The sequence below is a fragment of the Rhinolophus sinicus genome, chromosome 4 (genome assembly GCF_057876585.1).
Source record: "Rhinolophus sinicus isolate RSI-liver-muscle chromosome 4, RSI-T2T, whole genome shotgun sequence".
In the NCBI taxonomy this organism is placed as follows: Eukaryota; Metazoa; Chordata; class Mammalia; order Chiroptera; family Rhinolophidae; genus Rhinolophus; species Rhinolophus sinicus.
This window is the reverse complement of record NC_142504.1, coordinates 33831295-33854575: the sequence shown is the minus strand read 5'-3', so window position 1 is coordinate 33854575 and position 23281 is coordinate 33831295. Positions and strand designations below refer to the sequence as shown.

Here is a 23281-nt window from a genome sequence, read left to right as displayed (position 1 = left end):
TTTTTGCTAGTTTGTCTTGTTCGTTTGTTGTTTTCAGTTTTATATCCCACATAGGAGTAAAATCATGTAGTTCTTTACTTTTTCTGTCTGACTTATTTCACTTAGCATGATATTCTCAAGATCTATCTATATTGTCACAAATGGCAGTATTTCATCTTTTCTTCTGGCTGAGTAGTATTCCACTGTATATATGTGTCACATCTTTTTTATCCAATCATCTATCAGAGGCCATTTTGGTTGTTTCCATGTCTTGGCCACTGTGAATAATACTGCAGTGAACATAGGGGTACATATGTCTTTACAAATAAATGTTTTTAAATGTTTCAGGTAGATACACAGAAGAGGGATTACTGGGTTATATGATAACTCTATTCTTAATTTTTTGAGGAACATCCATATTGTTTTCCAATTACGTTCCCACTAGCAATGTATGAGGTTACTTTTTCTCCACAGCCTCTCCAACATTTGTTATTACTTGTCTTGTTGATAATAGCCATTCTAACAGGTGTGAGGTGGTATCTCGTTGTGGTTTTGATTTGCATTTCTCTAACAGCTAGTGAAGTGGAGCATCTTTTCATATATCTGTTGGCTGTTTGTATGTCGTCTTGGGAGAAGTGTCTGTTCAGGTCTTCTCCCCATTTTTTAATTGGGTTGTTTGTTTTTTTGATTGTTGAGTTGTACAAGTTCTTTATATTATTTGGATATTAGCCCCTTATGGAGACGTTGTTTGCAAATATCTTCTCCCATTCGGTTGGTTGCCTTTTTGTTTTGTGGATGGTTGCTTTCGCTGTGCAGAAGCTTTTCAGTTTGATATGCTTCCATTGCTCTGATTAGGACTTTTAATACTATGTTGAATAACAGTGGGAGAGGGGTCATTCCTGTCCTGTTTCTGATCTTACAGGAAAAACTTTCAATTTGTCACCATTGAGTACACTAGTAGCTGAGGGTTTGTTACATATGGCCTTTATTATGATAAGGTACTTTCCTTCTACACCCATTTTATTAAGTGTTTTAATCATAAATGGATGTTGTATCTTGTGAAATGCTTTTTCTGCATCTACTGATGTGATCATATTATTTTTATCCTTTATTTTGTTTATGTGGTATGTCACATTGATTGATTTGCACATGTTGAACCATCCTTGTGCCCCTGGAATGAACCCCACTTGATCGTGATGTATAATCTTTTTAATGTATTGTTGTATTTAGTTTGCTAGTATTTTGTTTAGGATATTTGCATTTTATTCATCAGAGATTTTGGTCTATAGTTTTCCGTTTTTGTTTTATCCTTGCCGTTTTTTAGTATCAGGGAAATGTTGGCCTCATAAAATGAGTTGGGAAGTATATATTGCCTCCTCTTTAATTTTTTGGAAGAGTTTGAGGAGGACAGGTATTAAATCATCTTTGAATGTTTGGTAGAATTCACTAGTGAAGCCATCTGGTCCTGGACTTTTTCTTTTTGGGAGGTGTTTGGTGATTGTCTCAATTTCCTTGCTGTTGATTGGCCTATTTAGATTTTTGAATTCTTCATAACTCAGTCTAAAGAAAATTATATATTTCTAAGAACTTTGGCATTTATTGAGTTTATTGATTTTGGTGGCATATAGTCTTTCTTAGTATTCTTGTATGATCCTTTGTATTTCTGTGGTATCCGTCGTAACTTTTCTTTCATTTCTGATTTTATTTGTGTCTTTTCTCTTTTTTCCTTAGTGAGTCTTGCCAGGGGTTTGCCCATTTTATTAATCTTTTCAAAGAACCATCTCTTTGTTACATTAATTTTTTTCTATCGTCCTTTTGTTCTCTTTTGTTTAATTCTGCTCAAAAGTCCAGAGTCTATTTTGTTTAATTTTGCTCAGAAGTCCTTCTGTTGACTTTTTCTGTGTCTTTAAGATGTCATGGTAGGTTATTTATTTGGGATTTTTCTTGTTCTTTGAGATAGGCCTCTAATGATATAAATTTCCCTCTTAATTCCACTTTGGCTTTATCCCAAAAATTTTGATAAGTTATATTTTCATTCTCATTTGTGTCGATGTATCTTTTGATCTCTCCTTTTATTTCTTCATTGATCTAATCATTCTTTAGTAGCCTATTGTTTAATCTGTACATATTTGTGGTTTTTCCCGCTTTCTTTTTGCAGTTGATCTCCAATTTCAAAGCCTTGTGGTCAGAGAATATGCTTGGTATGATTTCAGTCTTCTTAAATTTGCTTGAAGCTAGTTTTGTGTCTCAACATATGGTCTATCCTTGAAAATGTTCCATGTGTACTAGAAAAGAATGTTCAAAAAATGTAAAATATTTCCCCCTTCCTGACTTTACTCCGCAGTGGTAAGTTTCTTGTGTGTGCTACCAGACTTAAGCAAATATATCTGCATATAGAATTTTTAGAGCAAAAAGCAGATCGTCTAGTACACTGAGTTTTGCTGAAATAGTTTTTCAGCTTTACCTACATATGAACATCTTTCCCAAGTCAGAACAGAGGATCTACATATTTTAACCACTTACCTATTCACGAACATTTAATAATTTAGATATTTTTGCCATTAAAAACAAAGCTGAAGTGAATATTTGTTTCCCTACCTGTTACATATATATCTTTATCCAGTTGTATTATTATTATGATTAAAAACATAGATTCTGAAGCAAGACTGAATGCGTTCATATCTTGGCCCCACAACTTATTATGTGACCTGAACAGGTTACTTAATCTCTCTGTTGCTTCAGATTCATTTTCCTTAAAATGGAAATAATGGTCCCTACTTCATAAGGTAATGATCCTTAAATGAGTTAATATATATAAATGCTTAGAACAATACCTGGCTTATTATAAGTGTTATCTAAATATCTGCTGTTATGATCATCATCATTTATATGTACATTTTAAAAGTATATTCCCTATAAATTTGTAGAAATTGTTTCGATGGATCATGAGATATATACATTCGATACTTTAATAGAAGCTGTTAAATTGTCCTAAAAGATAGTATCAATTTACTTTTCTTCCACTAGCATTTTAGAGAATTATTTTCCTTACATTCTTGCTAGCATTGGATATCATCAGTGTGGTGTTTTTTGTTTGCCTTTTTGGGACAAATAAATGGCATCTGTTTGAATTTATTTTTTTGATTCTTCTTTGAATTGATTGTTCATTTGTTTTTTTTCTATGGATCATTTGTGTTTTCTTAATGCTTTCTAAGAGAACTTTGTGTTATTTTTCCATATCCTAAGTTTTTCACTTTTAGGGTATTTAGAGGTGTAAAATTTATTTTATTTTATGGCTTCTGAATTTGTGACATGCTAATATTATAATCATATGCCCCTATATTTTTTCTTGTTTTGTTGTTTTGTTTTTCATCCATATTGGAGTTATCTTTGTCTACTATTTCATCATGTAAAAAGAAATACTTTCATAAATAAATACTCCTACACAAATATTTATAGCAGCGCTATTCACAATAACCAAAAGTTAAAAACTACCCAAATGTCTATCAACAGATGATGGATAAACTAAATGTGAGGTATACGCACAATGGAATATTACTCAGCCATAAAAAGTACTGAAATACTAACACGTGCTACAAATATGGATCAATCTCAGAAACATTATGCTAAGTGAAAGAAGCTAGGCACAAAAGGTCACATATTGAATAACTCCATTTATAGGAAATGTCCAGATAGGTAAATACATAGAAACAGAAATTACATTAGTGGTTGCCAGGGGCTGGAAGGAAGAAGGAAGAAGGAGTGACTAATTTATGGGTATGGGGTTTTCTTTTGGGATGATGAGAATGTTTTGGAACTAGATACAGGTAGTAGTTGTGCAACACTGTGAATATACTAGAGGCCACTGAATTGTACACTTTAAAATAGTTAATTTTAAGTTATGTGAGTTTTAGAACAATATTAAAATCAATGCTTTTTTAAACTCATTTTCTTACCTTCAAATTAAATTCTGACCAACTTTTGGATTATTCTGCCTGTGGTAGTAGTTTTGCATGGCCTGCTATGTGATTGTATTAAGCTACAATTAGGTACTTTTTAAAATTTATATTCCCGAGGTGAGGTGTTTATTTTAGTTAAGTTTTTGACTTCAGTTAATATTCTTGACAGTATGTATAATATTATATCTGATAATTTTTTCTTGACACATTTTAACTTAGTCGTTTTCTCCAGGTGATTAAAGTCCACTTCTTCATTCCATCATTCAACAAAACACTGATTGACTGCTCTGCCAGACACTGACTTAGGAGCTTAGAGGCACAGTGAAGAACAAAGATAAGCCCCTACCTTCTAGGTGCTTATATTCCTCTCTCTCCTGGAGAGAGACACACACAAATAAGTTTAAAAAATAAAGAGCACAATTTTCTAAGAATGGTAACTGCTATAAAGAAATAAAAACAAGTAATGTGTTAGAATGATGGCTGTGAGCAGCATGTTCAATTTATTCAAACCTTCAAAGAAAGAACAGAGAAACTAGTAGAGGGCAGGCTCTGCAAAGTGGACTGGCTACGTGGAGGGAAACTGAGCAATGTGCTGCTATGAAAGCCATCTAAAGAACTCCTCCCCCTTCTGCACCCTCTCTCCAGCCTGTAACGTAGGAAGGCTCCAGCTCTTTTTCTGGTGGAGACCCATATACTGGGCTTTGCCTTAGCTGGCCACCCCAGTTAGCATAAGGTTTAACCTACTCTGGAGGAGCAGCTGCCTTCCTCTTAGCTCAAAGTACAATCAAGGTAGCCTAGGTCTTGATCTCCAGGCTAGAACCACTGAATAAAGAGAGAAGAAGCTGAAAGGAAGGGGATGATCTGAGAATCCTAAAGGCCTTCTCTAGCTGTTCTTGTCCCTCCTCTCTCCCAGGCGAAGCTCAAGCATGGATCAGCTAATGCGAGATCCATATTAAGAGGGATTGAAAATATCCTCTTTTCCCTGAGAGTCTTTCTTCTAAAATTTTAGCAGTTACCAATATATTTGGTTAATAAGTACTTTTTTTTTTCATTTTGTAGTAGTGAACATGTTTTACCTATGTAATTTGGGGAAAGCTATTTTCATTGTGGAGGGGGGGAATAAGAACAGATACTTCTTTCATAACTCCTCTGTCATAGTCTTTTCTCCAACAGTTTTCTTTGAAAATACTGTCACTTTATACATGGTATCAAAGTAGTGCAGTTTGTATGTTGGGCTGTTTCTTTAGTGGTATTTTGGTAACAGTAGCATGTGCTGATGCAAAAGAGGTACTTTCATTCTGGCTGTCTCTTTTTAAATGAGTTTCCTTTTTCTTTGTATCAGTGCTGACTGCTTTGAAGGTTATTGCTGCTTTGTATTTAGTCTGAAAATAGAAGCAGTTTATCTTTGCAACAGGAAAGAGAAAGGCACCTTCATTTTAGTCCTTCCTGCAGAAGAGAAGGCTAGTGCCCACTTGGGAATGAGCAATGCATTGAAATGCTTTCCATGACCTAATTATAGTTCCATTGCAGAGGCTCGGAGTGAATATGGTAACGGGTCCATGAAGGCAGTATGTCTTTCTCCTTCAAGAACTTTATTTCTTCCAGTGTAACCTATTTAGGTTTAAAACTGCATTAAAAAATTAATCTATGCAGATTATTTTGTATTATTCCTTTCTTAATGTATATGAAGTCAAATCTTATTTTGCTCAACATAAATGAGATAGAATGATCACTAATCTGAAAAAAGAACATTTGGGAAATACTACTAGGAAATACACAGTTACACCACTGGGAATATCAGGAAATATTCACTCTCATTCCTGATTCAGGAGAGATACCTGGAGTCCCAAGTTTGAACTTGGAGCACATTTTCTAGAAGCAATTTTATATGTAGTATATAACTTCTACACTAGAGTGAGTACTACAAATTTAATCATTAAAGGACTTGTTAGTTTTTTTAAAGGGAAAGTGTGGTTCGTAAATGAGCTTAAAAGCAAACTGTACATGATGATTTGGGGGGCTTTGTAAACTATAGTTTGGATTAAATTGCAGGGTTTTTCTTTCTTGTAGTTAATGTTATCCCTGTATAGAATAGGTTAAATTTTCATTTCTTTTCCTAGTTAAGTTCATTTGATACCTGTATATGTAGAGATTCATGGCAGTATAGCTGAATGCATACATAGGTGTGGTAGGCTGTTGATGCAATGTGATGTGAAATGTATTTAGTGTAAGTCTTCACCACCATTTTTGAAAGGAATAGCACTGCAGACTGATTGAATGTGTGCTCCACCAATGTTGAAAGCTCTTTAACATCCCCAGTGATTTTTCTTTTATTTTTAATTAATTTTTTTCTGCAAAACATGTTTTTTATAAAAAGAAGCAGAACGAAAATTTAAAATGTCCATTACTACCACTTATAAATAATCCTTGTAACATTGACCAAGATCACCTTCCATTTTTTATCACTGGGATGATGTTGTATATTTTACATCTTATTGTTTTTTTTTCTTAATACTTTTTGGTATTTACAAACTCATCGTGGAAATCATTTTGAATGACTGCTGACTGTTTTAATCTGTAGATGTCCTATAACTTCCTTAATGTACATTTGGGTGACTTGTATTTTATCACTTTTATAACGAACATTGCACGTTACCAATTTTGTCCACATTTATGATTATACCTTAGGATAGATTCCTACAAGTGAAATTACTGGGTCAAAAGATGAATGTTTTAAAGACTTGTGATTCATGCTTAATTGTTAAACGATATACTGATTTTTATTTTACCCACAGTATATCAGAGGGCCATCTCACTGCAACCGTACCAATATTGAGTATTGTCTTCTTTTTTAACCTTGGCCACTTTGCTAGATATTAAAAGTAATACAATTTTTATGTTTAAATCTTGGCAGATATTTATGCAGTCAAGTCTGTCAATCTTTTCTGTCATTAATACTCTCCTTATGTATATGGATTCCTGCCAGAAGACATCTAAAGATCAAGAAACTTATCAAGTCAACTGAGTAATTATCCCTGGTGAATAAGTCCCAGTCATATGGGATTAACTAAGAAATAATGAAATGGTTTCAATCATACCAAAAAAAAAAAAAAAAAAAAAAAGCAATAAATAAAGATAATATCTAATTCTAAAACATCTGTAAATCAACTGCAGTGGATGAGGTTTGCTAACTGCCCACAGAGCACAGAGCTCTGGAGACTGTGACAGATACTACCAGTGGACATCTTCAGTGGTTGTTATTCTGATAAGTACTTGGTAATTTCTACTGATTTTTTTTTCTTTTTTAAATTTATCTTTTTTATTAGTTTCAGGTGTACAAAGCAACATAATAGTTAGACATTTAAACCCACATGAAGTGATAACCCACCCCCCAAGCTACTACCCCTCTGACATCTTATATAGCTATTACAAGAACATCGACTAACTTTCCTATGTTGTACTCCACATCCCATGACTATGTATACGTATATATTTAGTTATAGTTGACATTCAGTATTATTCTACTTCAGCTCTTAAGATGTATAGACATCTACACAGTCTATGATGTGATCCCCCTGATAAGTCCAGTGCCCGTATGGCACGTGATCTTTACAACATTGTTGATTATATTCCCCATGCTCTATAAACTATCCATTTGTATTTCTTATTGCCTTCACCTTTTTCACCCTGTCCCCAACCCCATTCCCATCTATCACCCTGATAGATCTAGGACCTATCTGGCACCATACCTGGTTATTACAATATTATTGACTATATTCCTTATTCTATACCCTGCATCCCCATGACTACTGTATAACACCCAATTTGTACTTCTTAATCCCTTCTCCTTTCACCCATCCTTAGCCCCCATCCATCTTAAAGAAGTCCCTCTAAGATTCCTTGTAATACTGGTTCTGGTGATGAACTCCTTCAGCATTTTCTTGTCTGGGAAGCTCCTTACCTGTCCTTCAATACTAAATGACAGCCTTGCTGGGTAAAACCATCTTGGTTGTATGTCGTTGCTTTTCATCACTTGGAATATTTCCTGCCACTCCCTTCTTGCCTCAAAAGTTTCTGTTGAGAAATCAGCTGACAGTCTTATGGGGGCTCTCTTGTAGGTAACTAACTGCTTTTCTCTTGCTGCTTTTAAGATTCTGTCTTTGTTTTTAGTCTTTGGCATTTTAATTATGATGTGTCTTGGTGTTGGCCTCTTTGCGTTTATCTTGTTTGGGACTCTCTGTGCTTCCTGGGCTTGTATGTCCATTTCCTTCACCAGGTTAAGGAAGTTTTCTATCATTATATCTTCAAATAGGTTTTCAGTTCCTTGCTCTCGCTCTTCTCCTTCTGGTACACCTATAATGCAATGTTGGTATGCTTGATATTGTCCCGGAGACGCCCTAAAACACTCCTCAATTTTTTGGATTCTTTTTTCTTTCTGCTGTTCTAGTTGGGTGTTTTCTGCCACCTTATCTTCTACATTGCTGGTTGGATCCTCTGCTTCATCTAATCTACTGTTGATTCCCTGTAATATATTCTTCGTTTCCATTATTGTAACCTTTATTTCTGATTGGTTCTTTTTTATGGTTTCCATCTCCATTGCTGTGCTTCCTGCCTCTCTGTTGAAGTTCTCCCTGAGATCATTGAGCATTCTCATAACCAGTATTTGGAACTCTGCTTATCTCCATTTCGCTTCATTCTTTTTCTGGAGCTTTGTTCTGTTCTTTCATTTGGGACATGTTCTTTGTTTCCCCATTTTGGCTGCCTCCCTGTGTTTGTTTCTATGTATTAGGTAGACCTGCTATGTCTTCCGGTCTTAGTAGAATGGCCTTATGTAGTAGGTGTGTGGTGGGATTCAGTGGTGCAGTCTTTCTGGTCACCTGAGCCACACGCTCCAGGTATATCCCTTGTATGGGTTGTGTGTGCCTATCTCTTGTAGTTGAGCCTTGGTTGATAATTGCACATCAATAGGAGGGCTGACCCTCAGGCTCACTGGTTGTGAGGACTGGCCTTGACTAAGGTGGAAGACTTGTTGTGCAGGGGCTGATCCTATGGAGCAGCGTCTGCTTCAGCAGGACTCTGGTGCCTGCCAATCCGCCCCTTGGGTGTGTCATACTTGGAAGTGGCTGAGTGATGCTTCAGCTCGTTTTGAAGCTGGCCATTGGGGGCGCCAGCCCCAGGACCACGTTGGAGGTGATTCCTTGTAGGTCTACTTCAGCCACAGCCCATGCCCCACCTGGGGCCACCTAGCGGGAGCCAGAAAGAAATCTGCAGATGGCTGCCGCCCTTGCCGTTCTTGGATGTGCCTTGAGAGGCCAAGCCTAGAACCAAGGCCAGTGCCACTAGTGCCATGCTTAGGGCTGCTCAGCCAGAGGTACCCAATATGCTCAAGCCAGATGCTGCTTGTCTGGGTTCCGCAAACCTTTGAGAAACCCTAGGAAAGTCTGCAGCTTGAGCCAAGGCAGGCGATCTGCATGAAAAAGCCACTGAAAGCAGCCTGGGTGTGCCCGAAAGTTGGGTGGAGCCAGGTCTCAAATCGCCAGGGCATGGCGAACTAACAGCGGAGATTCAGATATGGCGGCCGCCTGTGTTCGTGTTCGTGCACCAGGTAAGGGGAGGGCTCAACAAAGAAACAATGGCCTCCACCAGTTCCTCCATCCAGGAGAAAGCCATCTTTCCAGCTCCCCATCCCAAGCCAGACAACTCAGTTCCCCACAATATGTCCCTGCCACTTTTCCAGCTGCTGCCCCAGGGCTGGAGCTCAGAGTATTTCCGTTGGTGGGTAAGTCTGTGCGGGGTCCCTTTAGGAGAAGCGCCTGGGAGTGCAGCTGTACTCAGTCTCACTCAGTCACAATCTCCACTGGTTTTAACAAGCAAAGCTTATGAGGCCTTCTCTCCCCAGCACTGGAACCCTGGGCTGGGACCTCTCACTCCTCTGGGGGATGGTGGGGACTCCCACAGCCAAAATATCCCCCCCAATCTTTAATGGTCACACGCAGGTGTGGGGCTAGCCCATTGCGCGTCTCTGACCTTCCTACCAATCTAAAGGTGGCTTCTTCTGCAAGTCCTTGGTTGAAAGACTTCATTTCAGCCTGATTTTAGTCGATTCTCAATAATATTGTTTTGTAGATTAGTTGTAATTTTGATATGGTTGTGAGAGAAGGTAAACGCAGCATTTACCTACTGTGTCATCTTGGTTGTCTCAATTTCTACTGATCTTTAAGCTACGGCCTTTAGTTCTATGTGTACAGTAAGCTGGTTATATCTATTTAAAGTATTGAAATAGATAGGTGTATCAATATTAATAATGAAAATGCAGTACTGAATAAAAATAAAGAAAAACAGATTGCCTAGTGATATATATACATGATTTTGTGCCATAATAGTATGACAGCTGTAAATCAAATTCATAGTACCGATTGCCACAGGCAAGAATGAGGAAGATTAGGGAAATATAATGGGAAAACATGTCACAAATCATAAGGTTTTGCTTCTCTTGTTTCATTTTGTTTTAGAAAGGACTTGAAACAATTAAGACAAAAAATGTTATCGATAATTGTTTCTGAATAATGAGACACGTGATTTTATTCTTTATATGTTTTCTGTTAAAAGCCAAAAAAAAAAAAAAAAGATAAAGGATACCAAAAGAACAAAAAACCTGGATAATACATCACCTATATGAAGAAAACTAAGGAGCATTAATGCACACTTGAATAAATATATTGAAATAATATCTTTATGAGTGAGAAGTCTGAATAGAATGGCATCGTCACTTCTCTCCAAAGTAATTAATAGGTATTATATAATCCCACTAGCAATCCAAATTGGATCTTAATAAAGTGCAAATGTTTGGTAGTTCAGTGATTAAAACTGCCTAAATGAACACATGTATCATACACAATTGATGTGCAAAAAGGCTGTATAAAAATACTTGAGAACTTTAATCATGATTATTGCTCAGTGGGATTATAGGGGTTTTTTTCCTAATACTTTTTCTGTATTAAAAAATTTCAAAACTGTAAAGTAAGATGGTCTTGTCATAACAGTATGATACTTTTATTTTAAAATGATATGGTGCATGAGCCCTGGTATCCACTTTCCAGCTTAAAAAAAAGACTTGTGAAAGAGTAGTTTGAAATCCATGCTAGTGCAGCATACAGAGCCTTTTGAACTTGAATAACCAAACTGAAACTGAAAGATTAAAATGATAATCATATAATATATTTGTTCATAGGCATTTAAACTTCCTAAGAGTATAATACCCAATTTAACTTTGTGTTTTTCTTTTCAAAGCCATATGAAGGATTAAGGCCTCAGGATCTTCGTAGATTGAAGGATATGCTTATTGTGGAAACTGCAGACATGCTTCAGGCTCCACTCTTTACTGCTGAAGCTTTACTTCGAGCTCATGGTAATAAAAGAAATGTAATGCTTGTGATAACATGGGTGCCTTTTGAAACTTCAGTTAGAAAATGGCTATTTTATTATTTTAATATAAAACAAAGTAGTTTGTTAAACAAGCCTAAGTTGTTTTTTGTGCAGTGGTTACTACAGTACTCAGTATCTTCATAGCATTGTGTATTTTGAAATATAAACTGGCTATTAAATCATAGAGGAGAAATACAAAGTTTCTGTTTAAAAATCAAGATACTGAATCAACTTACAGATTGTCTAATTTTGGAAATGTGTCTTATTCAAGCAAGATTGAGAGTTATAACCCATAGTCGTAGACCTGGTTTTAACATTGTTGTTACTGAAGTCAACTAAATACTTAACAATTGTGGTATTAGTATTGTCAGTTTATTTTATGTAAAAGCTGTGTCTCACCATGAAATGCACAAAGTGAAATTGTAGAGTCAACAAAAGAATATACTGTCCCTCTTAAGGTTCGGTTTTTAGTTTTTGTTTTGTTTTTTATTTTGTTTTGTTTTGCTTTGCTTTGTTTTGAGAACATTACTAACTTCACTAAGGAAAAGTACTCAGCTTGTTTTAAGTTCTCTGATACTTAAGACAGCCATACTGCGAGTTGTCACATGCTGAGTTGGACACTGTCATTGCACCCTTGATATTTGATGTTTTGGCTGGTGTCAAAGACAAGTTTTCTCTGATTTAAAAATTATTTTTTAAAAAGAGAGGTAAATAGCTATTCTAATCCAGTCAATTTGAGGCTTACCTGTCTATTTTAATTATAAATCTTTAGCTCATCTATACTAAAATAGAATGTCAGCTTCCACAATTTTTGATACAGTCTTTTGATCACAAGAAAATTAAAAATTTCATATTTCATCGTCTCTTGATCACCACTCTGAATAATTTGGTATATAACCCTCCAGAATTGGTACCTTCAATATTGATACTTCCCAGGGTTCTATACTGTGACACTCTTCCACTTTATATACTAGTGACTCTTAAATTTTAATGTTAATAAGAGTTTCCTGGGAAACTAACCAGAAATTCCTAGGACTACTTCCAGAGAGTCTGTCTAGGTGAGGGTGAGGCAAAAAAAGTTTGTTGCAAACCAGCTTATTGAGTAGACCACTTTCTAAGAAACACTGCTGTGTGCATGTTTATCTAATGAAACCAATGGTTTCAAACACCACCTGAACGATAAAGAGTGTGTCTACAACCTGACTTTAATAAAGTTTTTGAGGCTGTATTTCTAAATGCCTATTTAACATTTTCTCCTCAATCTAAGGATGTCGAGCCTGAACTCTTCATTTCTCCCACTGTCTTCATACATGGGGCACCAACATTCATCTAATTACCCTGGCCATTCAACCAGAGTAAACATGTATTAATCATGTAATAGTCCAAAGTGTTCCTGGTTATGGTTCGGAGTGGGACAGGGGCTCTGCTCCGCACGGTTATTCAAGGGCCCTAACTGACTGAGACTCTGCCATCTTAAAGTGGTTTCTGAGGTTGCCCTGGGGATTCTCTCCATTCCAGCCAATCAGTCAGAAAGCGGAAAGAGCATGGAGAAAAAAATGTGGGAAGTTTTTGAGCCAGGCCTGGACATGGCATATATCATCACTCCTGCAAATTCAGACACATAGCCACAGTTAACTGCAAGTAACAGTTGTACACTGCAGCATTTTTGTATACTACAGCCATTTCTAACACAGGTATCTACATTCAGCTAGAATATATAAATATTACAACTCTGATGTTAAAATATTATGTAGGATCTAAGGTTAACTTTACCAGTAATTTCACTGTAATTAAAAGGAACATTTTCATCTCTATTTGTTTACACATTATATCAAGTATTATTAAATGATCAACTTCATTTTTTACTCCGTTGATATTTTTTTGAGTTACTTCTTTCACATAATGGGTCAATTCTAATATCTAATTGAATTTTCGTACTTGGCATCTGTCCTAACTTTTTTGATAGCTTACTTAAGAGGTCTATAATTCATTCCCCCATTAAGGCATAAAATAGAGGCTAATGCAGGTTTTTCAAACTTACATCTCTTCTGTATTGTTTGCATGATATCAGTGACATTTCATAATTAAATAAGCTGTACCGAGATAAATTATGTTAGTGAATCACACAGACAGTGCACAGAGCTACAATTTACACTAATTGCTCTCAAAACCAGGACAGACTCTGTTTCAGAGCTATTAAACTGAAGCATTTGGAAGGTTTATAGATTGTATCCTTGGTAACATTCATTCAACTTTATACAAGAAAAGGATTTCAGTATTGTATTATGTATTGTCAAATTTAGTCCCAAAGTAATGAAGTTGATGTTGATTAAGCAAAAGACAGAAATGTTTGGCAGTATTTACTAAATAGTAATTGAATTTTAAGGGAGGACTCTGTAAGAATACAAAGGTCATTCTCTGAGTATTTCCTCAGTAATAAAAGTAACTTGTATAATTGAATACCTGATGAGAAAATAAATAAAATTTACGAAATATGAGACCAAGGGTAATTTGTCTTGTGCTTAGAGTAAATTTGTATTGAAGTATTTTTTTAAGCTCCTTTGGAGGCTCATCGTCTTCTATAGGTAATTAAACATTTTTGGTCCACATCTTCTCTTCCTAGGAAATGATGTCTTCTCCCAAGGCTTCCTCTGGACTAGACCTCTTTTTCTGTCCTCCATACCCTTATGTATCAATGCTTATTTGAAAGCACCTCTAAGGACATCTCAAAATCACCTTAAGCTCATCATGTCTAAAACTAAAATTAGTTCTCCCACGTATACCTGGTTCTCTAGTATTCCCCATTTACATAAATAGCAGCAGGGTAACCTGGGACACCAACTTTGACATTTCGTCTCCTTCAGACCCTATATCCTATTGTCACCAAGTGGTCGATTTCACCTCCCAAATTGTAAACTTCTCCCTTTCTCTTCATCTCACTACAACCACGCACCTAGCCCTAGCTGCCGTCATCTCTCACTTATACTACCCAGTAGCTTCCTATCTGGTCAGCCTTGCCCTCCAACTCTTGCCCTAACCAATTTCTTCATTTGTTTGTTTGTTTTTCCATACTGTAGTGAGATTGATCTTTTCAAATGTAATTGTGAAAACCCGTCCTTCCTAACCCCACACCCAACTTTTCACTGACTTCCTGTTACTCCTCAGCTGATGATAGAACTGTTAACTAAATAAAGTCCTGCATGGCCGAGCCCCTATTTCTTCAGCCTCGTCTCACACAGTGCTTCCCCTCTGGTCACCATGCTTCAGCTACACTGACCTTTTCACTTTCACGAGGATGCCACCTTCCCTCCTGCCACAGGCCTTTGAATACGCTGTGTACCATCTGTTGAGAATGTTTTCTCCACTCCCTTTTACCTGGTTAAGTCCCACTCACCCTTCAGATGGACGCTCCAGGTCATTTAACCAGAGTCTGCTTCTCTGACCTCCCTGACTGGGATTCTCTGCCTCTTCTTCACGTTGCTTCTGACACTGATGATTTTTTTAAATGTATTGGTTTTACTTACTGTCTTTCTCCTTATTAGACCATAAATTCCAGGAAGGCAAGAGCTGTGCCTGGTTTTTCCTCCCGTTGTTTCCCTACTGCCTGACATAGTGCATGGCACATAAAAGGCATTCAGAATTATTTGCTAAATGAATGGTGATAGAATCCAAGCACAAATTGAGCTGAAAAATATTTGTAGTCGATAAGACTAAATGTAACATGTTTAATCTGAGTATATGAATTATAGCAGCTCTTTTTTTCCTTTATGAGAAAGTGACATAATGGAGACTTTTGAAAAACAATCCTACTTTTCTAAGAAAAGTGATTTTAACTTTTAAAGTAAGTAGTGACCTATCAAAGCAGTGAGGTCCATTTAGCAACATTTCCTGCACTGGACTCCTCATAGGCGTTTTTTTTTTTTCAGTTGTTGGATATTTCTTCCTCTTTGTAATCTGATCCCTATTTCTAATCTTATTTTCCATCTGCCCAAACCATCACATGCTATACTGTAACTTTAGAGAACTGCTCCTGTCTCTCCATTATACTTCTGTGCCTTTGCACATATGGTTTACACAGCTGGAAATAACACTCCTTCTGTCTTCATTGGATGTCTGAGTAGTAATTATCCTGTTACATCACCAAATACATTGACTTAACGTGACTGAAAAAGTCTTGTTTAGTAAATTTCCACAGCTATTTGTATTTGAGCTGTAAAATTGTATAGAATGAGTCTACACTGAATCATTAACTGTGCTGCTCTGGACCCGATCCTCTAGTGGGAAGAACACAGGCTTTGGAGTTTCCAAAATTGGTTTCAAATCCCTCGCTATCTGTCTGAGGCTGGGCAGGTTATATAACTTCCCTATGTCTTGGTTTCTTCACCTAAATAATGATTGAAAAGTTTTTTGGGAAGAATAAATGAAATACTATGTATAAAACACCTAGCAAAATAATTGGTTATACATATTAGTTTATTGTTTTAAAGGGTTAGATTTTTATGGCTCTGGACTTTATAATAACATACTTCACTTGGCTATTTTAAAAGTGTTAGTTAGAAGTAATAGAAGATCATCTTTTTCAGTTAAGCCATATTGGAGCTCACTTAATACAGAATTTATACATAATACACTAAAGCTTTATAACCATAATCCCTTCAGAAGTTCCTTTTGCTTTAAAACTGTTTATCAAATGAGTTTTAGAACTTGCTGGGCATTTTGATTTGTTTATCGTGAGCCATGTAATCATTTTACAACTTGACAGCAGTGAGGCCAATTGCAAACTAACATATTTTTGAAAGAGTAAAGAATAAAACAGCTAAATGAAACTATGCCAATAAATATTTAGTAAATTCTGAAAGTGATGAGCCACCTCCTTTGTTTATTAGTAGAAATGACTGGAAATTTGGACCATATTGTTAGATTTGTACCATATGGTTAGATATAGACATGGTTGTAAGCCATGGTATATTATAAAAGTTTGAATTCTGTTTAAAAACATTAATGGCTATAACATACCAGAATATTCATTTGCAATTATTGCTTTGATATAAAATAATTTTTCTTTCTTCTATGACGTAGATCTCTTCATCTTCACTTTCTTTCGTGAAGAAATACGGTATTTTAAAAAACTATTTTCTGTTTTTTGAGAGATATCTATTCCATTTTTCTTAAAGACTGGGACAGGGAGAAATTACTTGAAGCTTGGATGTCCAACCCGGAGAACTGCTGCCAACGATCAGGTGTTCAAATGCCAACTCCACCACCAAGTGGGTATAATGCCTGGGACACGCTCCCTTCTCCGAGAACTCCAAGGACTACACGCTCTTCCGTCACCTCTCCAGATGAAATAAGTTTATCTCCTGGGGATTTGGACACCAGTTTGGTAAGGTTTGGTATTCACTATACTTCCATAGTTTTGTACGTACCTTTTTAATTATTTAATATTGTTTCATGGAACCTCTAGTCATATTCTTAGATTCAATTACAAGAATATTGCTTTGAAATGGGCAATTTGATCTTGACCTGAATAGATTATAACGATTTGTTTCTTGTACTTCCTTTTCCAAATGCATAGTTGCTGATTAATTTAATACGTAAATTTGGAATTTAAGAGTTTGACTTTTTATAATTACTATGCTAATATTTTTACCTTAAACTGAAAAAATGCATGTATTGTCCTCTCTCCAAAGTATGAGTTTGATTAAATCATTGCTCTCCTTCATCTCCAGTGTGACATTTGTATGTGTACTATTTCTGTATTTGAAGACCCGGTGGATATGCCCTGTGGACATGACTTCTGTAGAGGATGTTGGGAGTCGTGAGTATATATATGCAGCTTAGTATTTCTTACTGTATGATAGCACTCTGATTTGGTAATAAAATTATTTGCTTTCAATATTTAATGATATGGATTACTATATTAATTTCAGAATTATACTGAAATGTATTACACTTTAGTCCTAAGGAAGAATTTTATTTTTCATATTTTAACATTTTCCCATCTATTAACTTAGTAAAATTATTTAATTTAACACTTAGTGTTATTTAGCTTAAGGTAAGGTACTGTAGGGAACAAAGTAAGTATATGTAAATACACTTGCTTAACTTACATCTCATGTAAATTTCAAGCCTACCCCTAAATATCAACAATCAGTTTCTTATATCCCAAGAATTTTTAAGCTTCTGTTTTTATGCCTTGTCTGAATTTTTTGTGACAAGCAAATAGCCTTGAAAATCTGTAAGAAGAATATGGGTGTTTAAAATTCCTTTTTAATGAATTCAGTTAGATATTTCTGCTAGGCATGGTTGAGTATGTATTACAAGTGGAAAATTTATTTTGCTTCTCATATTTATCTCTATTCTCCTTACCATTATCTTTCCAAGACTTATATTTTCCTACCATCCATTAATTTTGCCCTAATGTTATACTTCTCAAGGGAGGTTTATAAAGAAAATGGAGGTGATCAATAAATAAACAATAAATGCAATATCATGTTTTCTCTGGAGATACATAAATCTACTGACTGATGACCTAAGCGAAGCATGTCATTGCTATTTAAGGAAATCTTAAAATTTTCAAGCTATTCTTTTTCATGGAGTGCTGGGTACAAGTGTAGGGTGCTGGAGAACAAACACTGCGTTGGGTGAGAGAGCAAGAATACGAGCACATTTTCTATTGTATTTTTAAACAACTTTGTTGGGGTCTAATTGACATACAATAAACCACATTTTTAAAATAAATGATTTGATAAGTTTGGACATTTGTATACCATACCACAAGCAAGATTATGAAAATATCCATCACCCCCAAAAGTTTCCTCATTTCTCCTTGAAATCCCACCTGCCCTTCTCTCTCTGCCTCGCTCTTGTCCCTCCCCAACACCCGCTCCCTCCATCTGTAGACAACCACTGATCTTCGTTTTGTCACTGGTTTCGTTCTGAGTACATTTTCTTTATCTATTTTCCAAATCAGGGTAGGAGGCAAAATTTCATTTAGAAGGGAAAAAATACCACTCTAAAAACAGTAAGAATAAATAAGAATATCTAGTTGAGATATTCTTATTTGGCTAAGAAATTCTTATCTGGCTAAGAAAGCATAGACTAATACTCTACTCAGAGTCTAATTAGTAGGATCAAATCAGTACAGTTGATGCTGGAAAACTGATTGGCAAGGGCCAGAGCTGACAACCCAAAGCAAACTTTGACTTAGTTCTGGATGCAGAAAATCTTCCACAGGTACTTTTCTTTAGCTTAAAATTGTTAACTATATTGTATTTGGAAGTGTTATCGGGGTTCTACCAAGTTTGCGACTGTTGACCTTACTTTCTATGTCAAAACTGAACCACCACCACTACCCACCCACCCACCCACCCACCCGCAACCCCACGCCCAGGACTTACTGAAATTTTTTTGAACTTCCTTGACCTTCCTCACCTAACTTCTGTCACAGGAACCATCTCCCATACTCATCACAGAGTAGTCTTCAGAAGTTTATGGTAAGATTTAAATTTGAAAGATCTAATTATTGTTTTCCATGGTACCTTATCAGCCTGCCTAAGATTCTCCTCCCCACTCCTGCCTGGTAGTTCTTGCCAAATCAAGTACCAGTAAAACAAGTGTTAGTTTGGGTGATTCATATGTTGATAAAGCCATTTTTAGATTAATTACAGTCTTTCCATATTTTATAGGCACATATTAAGAAACTCATCTTTCTAAGAAGCAAGGGAGAATTTTTTAAAGGTCCTTAGATAATTTGAAAACATCTCAATTTATTTTATGCTTCCCTACCCCCTTATCTCATCAGTCCAGCCAGATGCTTTGAAGGATCTATGCCAAGAGGGAAATTAAATGAAAGGGAAGTTACTATTTTTTACCCAGCCTGGAATATCCTTCCTGCTACTTATTAGTTGTTGAATTAGTTAAGTGATAACCTCCCTGCTTCAATTTTCTAATTTATATCATTTTGATAATAGTAAATACTTCATAGGATTATTGTCAGTTTATTGTTAAATGGCTTAATATATGTAATATATGCTTAATATATGTAATATATGCTTAGAACAAGGCCTGGCACATACTCATAGTAACGACTCAATGAATGTTAATTATTATCATCTTCCTAAGCATGGAAATAAGCAGAGAGAACCTATCTGTCATATAATCTATGAAGCTGACCTACAAGATAAAAGTATGAGTAAAGTTTGCCCCAGATTTCTTTTACTAACACTCATCAACTCCATGTTATGTGTATAAATTTAGTGGGAAATTTTTTCTTGATAAGGATTAATAGCATGGCTCACAGAGAAATGACCCTACCTTCAATGAGGTCTTCTGAGTTCTGTCATTTAATTCCCCAGAGATAACTAATCCTTCTCTGATGTGTTTAGAATACATAAAATTTAAAACATCTTCATATACCAGGTGTGCCAAAAAAATGTATAGATGTATAGATGGAAAAGAGAGAAGTATATTAATAGTCTATTGAGATAAGTGTGGATATTATTTGATATACATCAAAACTCAACAAGTGGTAGTTTCTTTTTTTTTTCCAAGTCAAGTTGTTATCCTTTCATTGTTAGTTGTGGAGGGTGCCATTCAGCTTCAAGTTGTTGTCCTTTCAGTCTTAGTTGTGGAGGGCGCAGCTCAGCTCCAGGTCCAGTTGCCGTTGCTAGTTGCAGGGGCGCAGCCCACCATCCCTTGCAGGAGTCGAACCTGCAACCTTGTGGTTGAGAGGATGCGTTCCAACCAGCTGAGCCATCCGGTAGCTCAGCAGCAGCTCAGCTCAACGTGCCGTGTTCAATCTTAGTTGCAGGGGGCAGAGCCCACCATCCCTTGCAGGACTCGAGGACTTGAACTGGCAGCCTTGTGATTGAGAGCCCACTGGCCCATGTGGGAATCGAACCGGCAGCTTTCAGAGTTAGGAGCATAGAGCTCTAACCGCCTGAGCCATAGGGCTGGCCCGGGAGTTTCTTAATGGTTAGTTGCAATGTAAATTCTGAAACCATATTAATAGATTTTTTTGTACTCTTACATTAAAATTCATTGGTCTATCTTGTACTTTTAATAGCTGTTTTACTAATGTGTTATTTTGTAACATCATTTGGAAAATATTGGTTCACTGTGTTATTCAGATCTTCCAATGTTAACATTTCCCTATACATAAATATAGTATAAAAAAAAAATCACATTAGTTAATATCACCACCAATCTCATCAGAAAAGTGTCAGTATTGAGAAGTTGTCAAGCTCACAATAGCAGATAAAAATTTTTCAAAATTCTAATTTTTATCTGAAGGCTTGAACTTCATCATTGGCAACAAATACCATCAACTTATTTTCCTTGACATGACAAGTATATGGACTTCATTTTCAAAAAAAAGTCTACCATATACCTAAATCTGAATAATTATTGTTTGTAGTCTCTCTTTCAAATAAAAATAGTGTTCCATGATAAAAGTGGGTAGATCTGCTTGTAACTTGAACAATTTTCTAAGTGCTTTCCTTGAGATGACCAGCATGCTTTGCTATTCAGCAGAAGTTCATTATGCTTACTTCCATTTCTTTGCACAGAATGCCTAAAATAGGTGTGTTCATGGGCTAAGATTTAATAAAATTAAATGATAAAATTATTAGTCATTAATAATCATCTTTATTACTCCATCAAAGACATTCTTAAATGAAATTGGCTTTTTTTTAATTAGAAAATAATTTGAACTTTAGTAGTGATGAAAATCCAACACATTAAAGCATTTGAAATACAAATAAAATAGTCTTGAGAACAAAATTTATGATAATAAATGCATACACTCAAGCTGAAAATCAATGATCTAAGCATTTCAAGAAACAAGAAAATGAAGAATAAATTAAAATAAGATAAAGTAAAAGGAAGAAAATAACAGTAGCAAATCTGGCTTATTTTTCCTTAACTGTAAGTATAGAGCAGTGAAGAGTACAAAGTTTACTAGTGTAGTTCTAGTGCCACTGCCATGATTCATGCTAAGGCATCAGCAGTTTTAACCAAAAAGTAAACAAAGTCTTAATACCATTTTGAAGGTAGTTCTGAGCTCGTAAAGCCCCTGGAAAGTCTCAGAATACTCACAGATCCACAGATCACACTCAGTACTGCTGCTGTATAGCATTTTCCCTGAATGCTTTGTCCACCCTTACCTCTGCCAAATTGTTTTTCCTGACACAAATAGCTTTTCCTGTATTATTTGAGTAATACAAATAATTTTTTACTAGTAACTAAGGTGCAGAATACCCTTCTTTTGGAATACATCAGAGTTTTGTGGAGTCTGTATGGTTTTAAATCGTATTGAAAATAGAGGGGAAGATTTTAAACATGTTGAATTTAAAATACCTATGGGACATTTAAACCATCATGCTTTGCTATTTAAACAAAAATATTGTGTGTGTAATCAAGATCTATAGCTAAGGGGGGTGTTCTGGGCTTTAAATTTCAGAGTCATTAGCATATATGTGGTAGTTTATGTTAGAGGTATTTAGATTACCCAGGAAGAGTGTATGGAATGGGAAGGGGAGGGTTGTGACATGAAAACCCTCGGGAACAGTAATATACAAGTGATCAGGAGAGTAAAAGGCAGTACTAAAAAAGATGGACAAGGAACAACCGGAGGTAAGAGAATACCAGGGAAAAAAATACAAAAGTCCTGGGAGCCAGAGAGGAGAGAATCTGTAAAAAGGAGCTGTTCAGCAGTGTCCAGTGCTCTAGAAAAGTCAAAGCAAATAAAAACTGAGAAGTTTTGACTAGTTTGGGCTCATGGGCAGTCTTAATGTCCTTGCTGAGAGCAGCCATTCAATGAGGAGGTGATAAAAGCCAGAATGTTGCAGGTTCAGAAGTGAATGGTATAGATGTGAGGAAGCAATGACAGATCATCATTAACTATTTAGCCAGGAAACTTTGGGAAGGAAAGGAAACTGAAACTAAAAAGGGTCATTTGGTTGAAAAAGGTTTTCAGGATAGGAAAAAACTTGATCATGTTTATTGTGCCAAGGATAAGATCCATGACAGACAGACAGACAGATAGGTGGGAAGACAAAGGTAGCTAAGAAATGGCTAGGTTGGAGGTGTGGTAGGGAGGGTACTAAGAGTGGACTGTTTTCTCTGAATTGCCAAGATGAGACTGGAGGAAGGAGAAGGAGCTGAGAGAGCAGAGGTGATAAAGTCTCAATAAGATGGAATTTTAAGTGCAGTGGAATTAAGAGACTGAAGAAAGAAGATACTGTAGGCGGTGGAATAATCAAGCTGCTGTGTATCAACCCCAAAAAGTACTTATTACTATCTCCATTTTACCGATAGTGAAACTGAGGCGCAGAACAGTTAAAATAAAATTTTTTAAAGATCATATAACTTGGGCCGGCCTGGTGGCTCAGGTGGTTGGAGCTCCGTGCTCCTAACTCCGAGGGCTGCTGGTTTGATTCCCACATGGGCCAGTGGGCTCTCAACCACAAGGTTGCCAGTTCAATGCCTCGAGTCCCGCAAGGGATGGTGGGCAGCGCCCCCTGCAACTAAGATTGAACACGGCACCTTGAGCTGAGCTGCCGCTGAGCTCCCGGATGGCTCAGTTGGTTGGAGCGCATCCTCTCAATCACAAGGTTGCCGGTTCGACTCCCACAAGGGATGGTGGGCTGCACCCCCTGCAACTAGCAACAGCAACTGGACCTGGAGCTGAGCTGCACCCTCCACAACTAAGACTGAAAGAACAACTTGGAGCTGAATGGCACCTGGAAGTACACACTGTTCCCCAATAAAGTCCTGTTCCCCTTCCCCAATTAAAAAAAAAAAAAATCTTAAAAAAAAAAACAATAAAGATCATATAACTTGCTAGTGGGAGTCCTGGAATTCTCTAAGTCAAAATTCTGTTCTTAACCACTTAATTCACCTTGGGCTCGATTCCT

At 36.4% G+C, this 23281-nt stretch overlaps 1 protein-coding gene across 5 annotated transcripts in view; it reads left to right on the top strand.

Moving 5' to 3' along the window:
• Nucleotides 1-23281, top strand: part of ANKIB1 (ankyrin repeat and IBR domain containing 1) — a 116859-nt gene that overhangs the window by 56998 nt on the left and 36580 nt on the right. For all 5 annotated transcript variants that reach the window (XM_019716702.3, XM_019716708.3, XM_019716684.3 and 2 more), the window contains 3 exons: nt 11229-11346; nt 16538-16746; nt 17093-17181. In XM_019716702.3, the coding sequence (XP_019572261.3) occupies nt 11229-11346; nt 16538-16746; nt 17093-17181 (416 nt within the window). The remainder of the gene's footprint in view (nt 1-11228; nt 11347-16537; nt 16747-17092; nt 17182-23281) is intronic.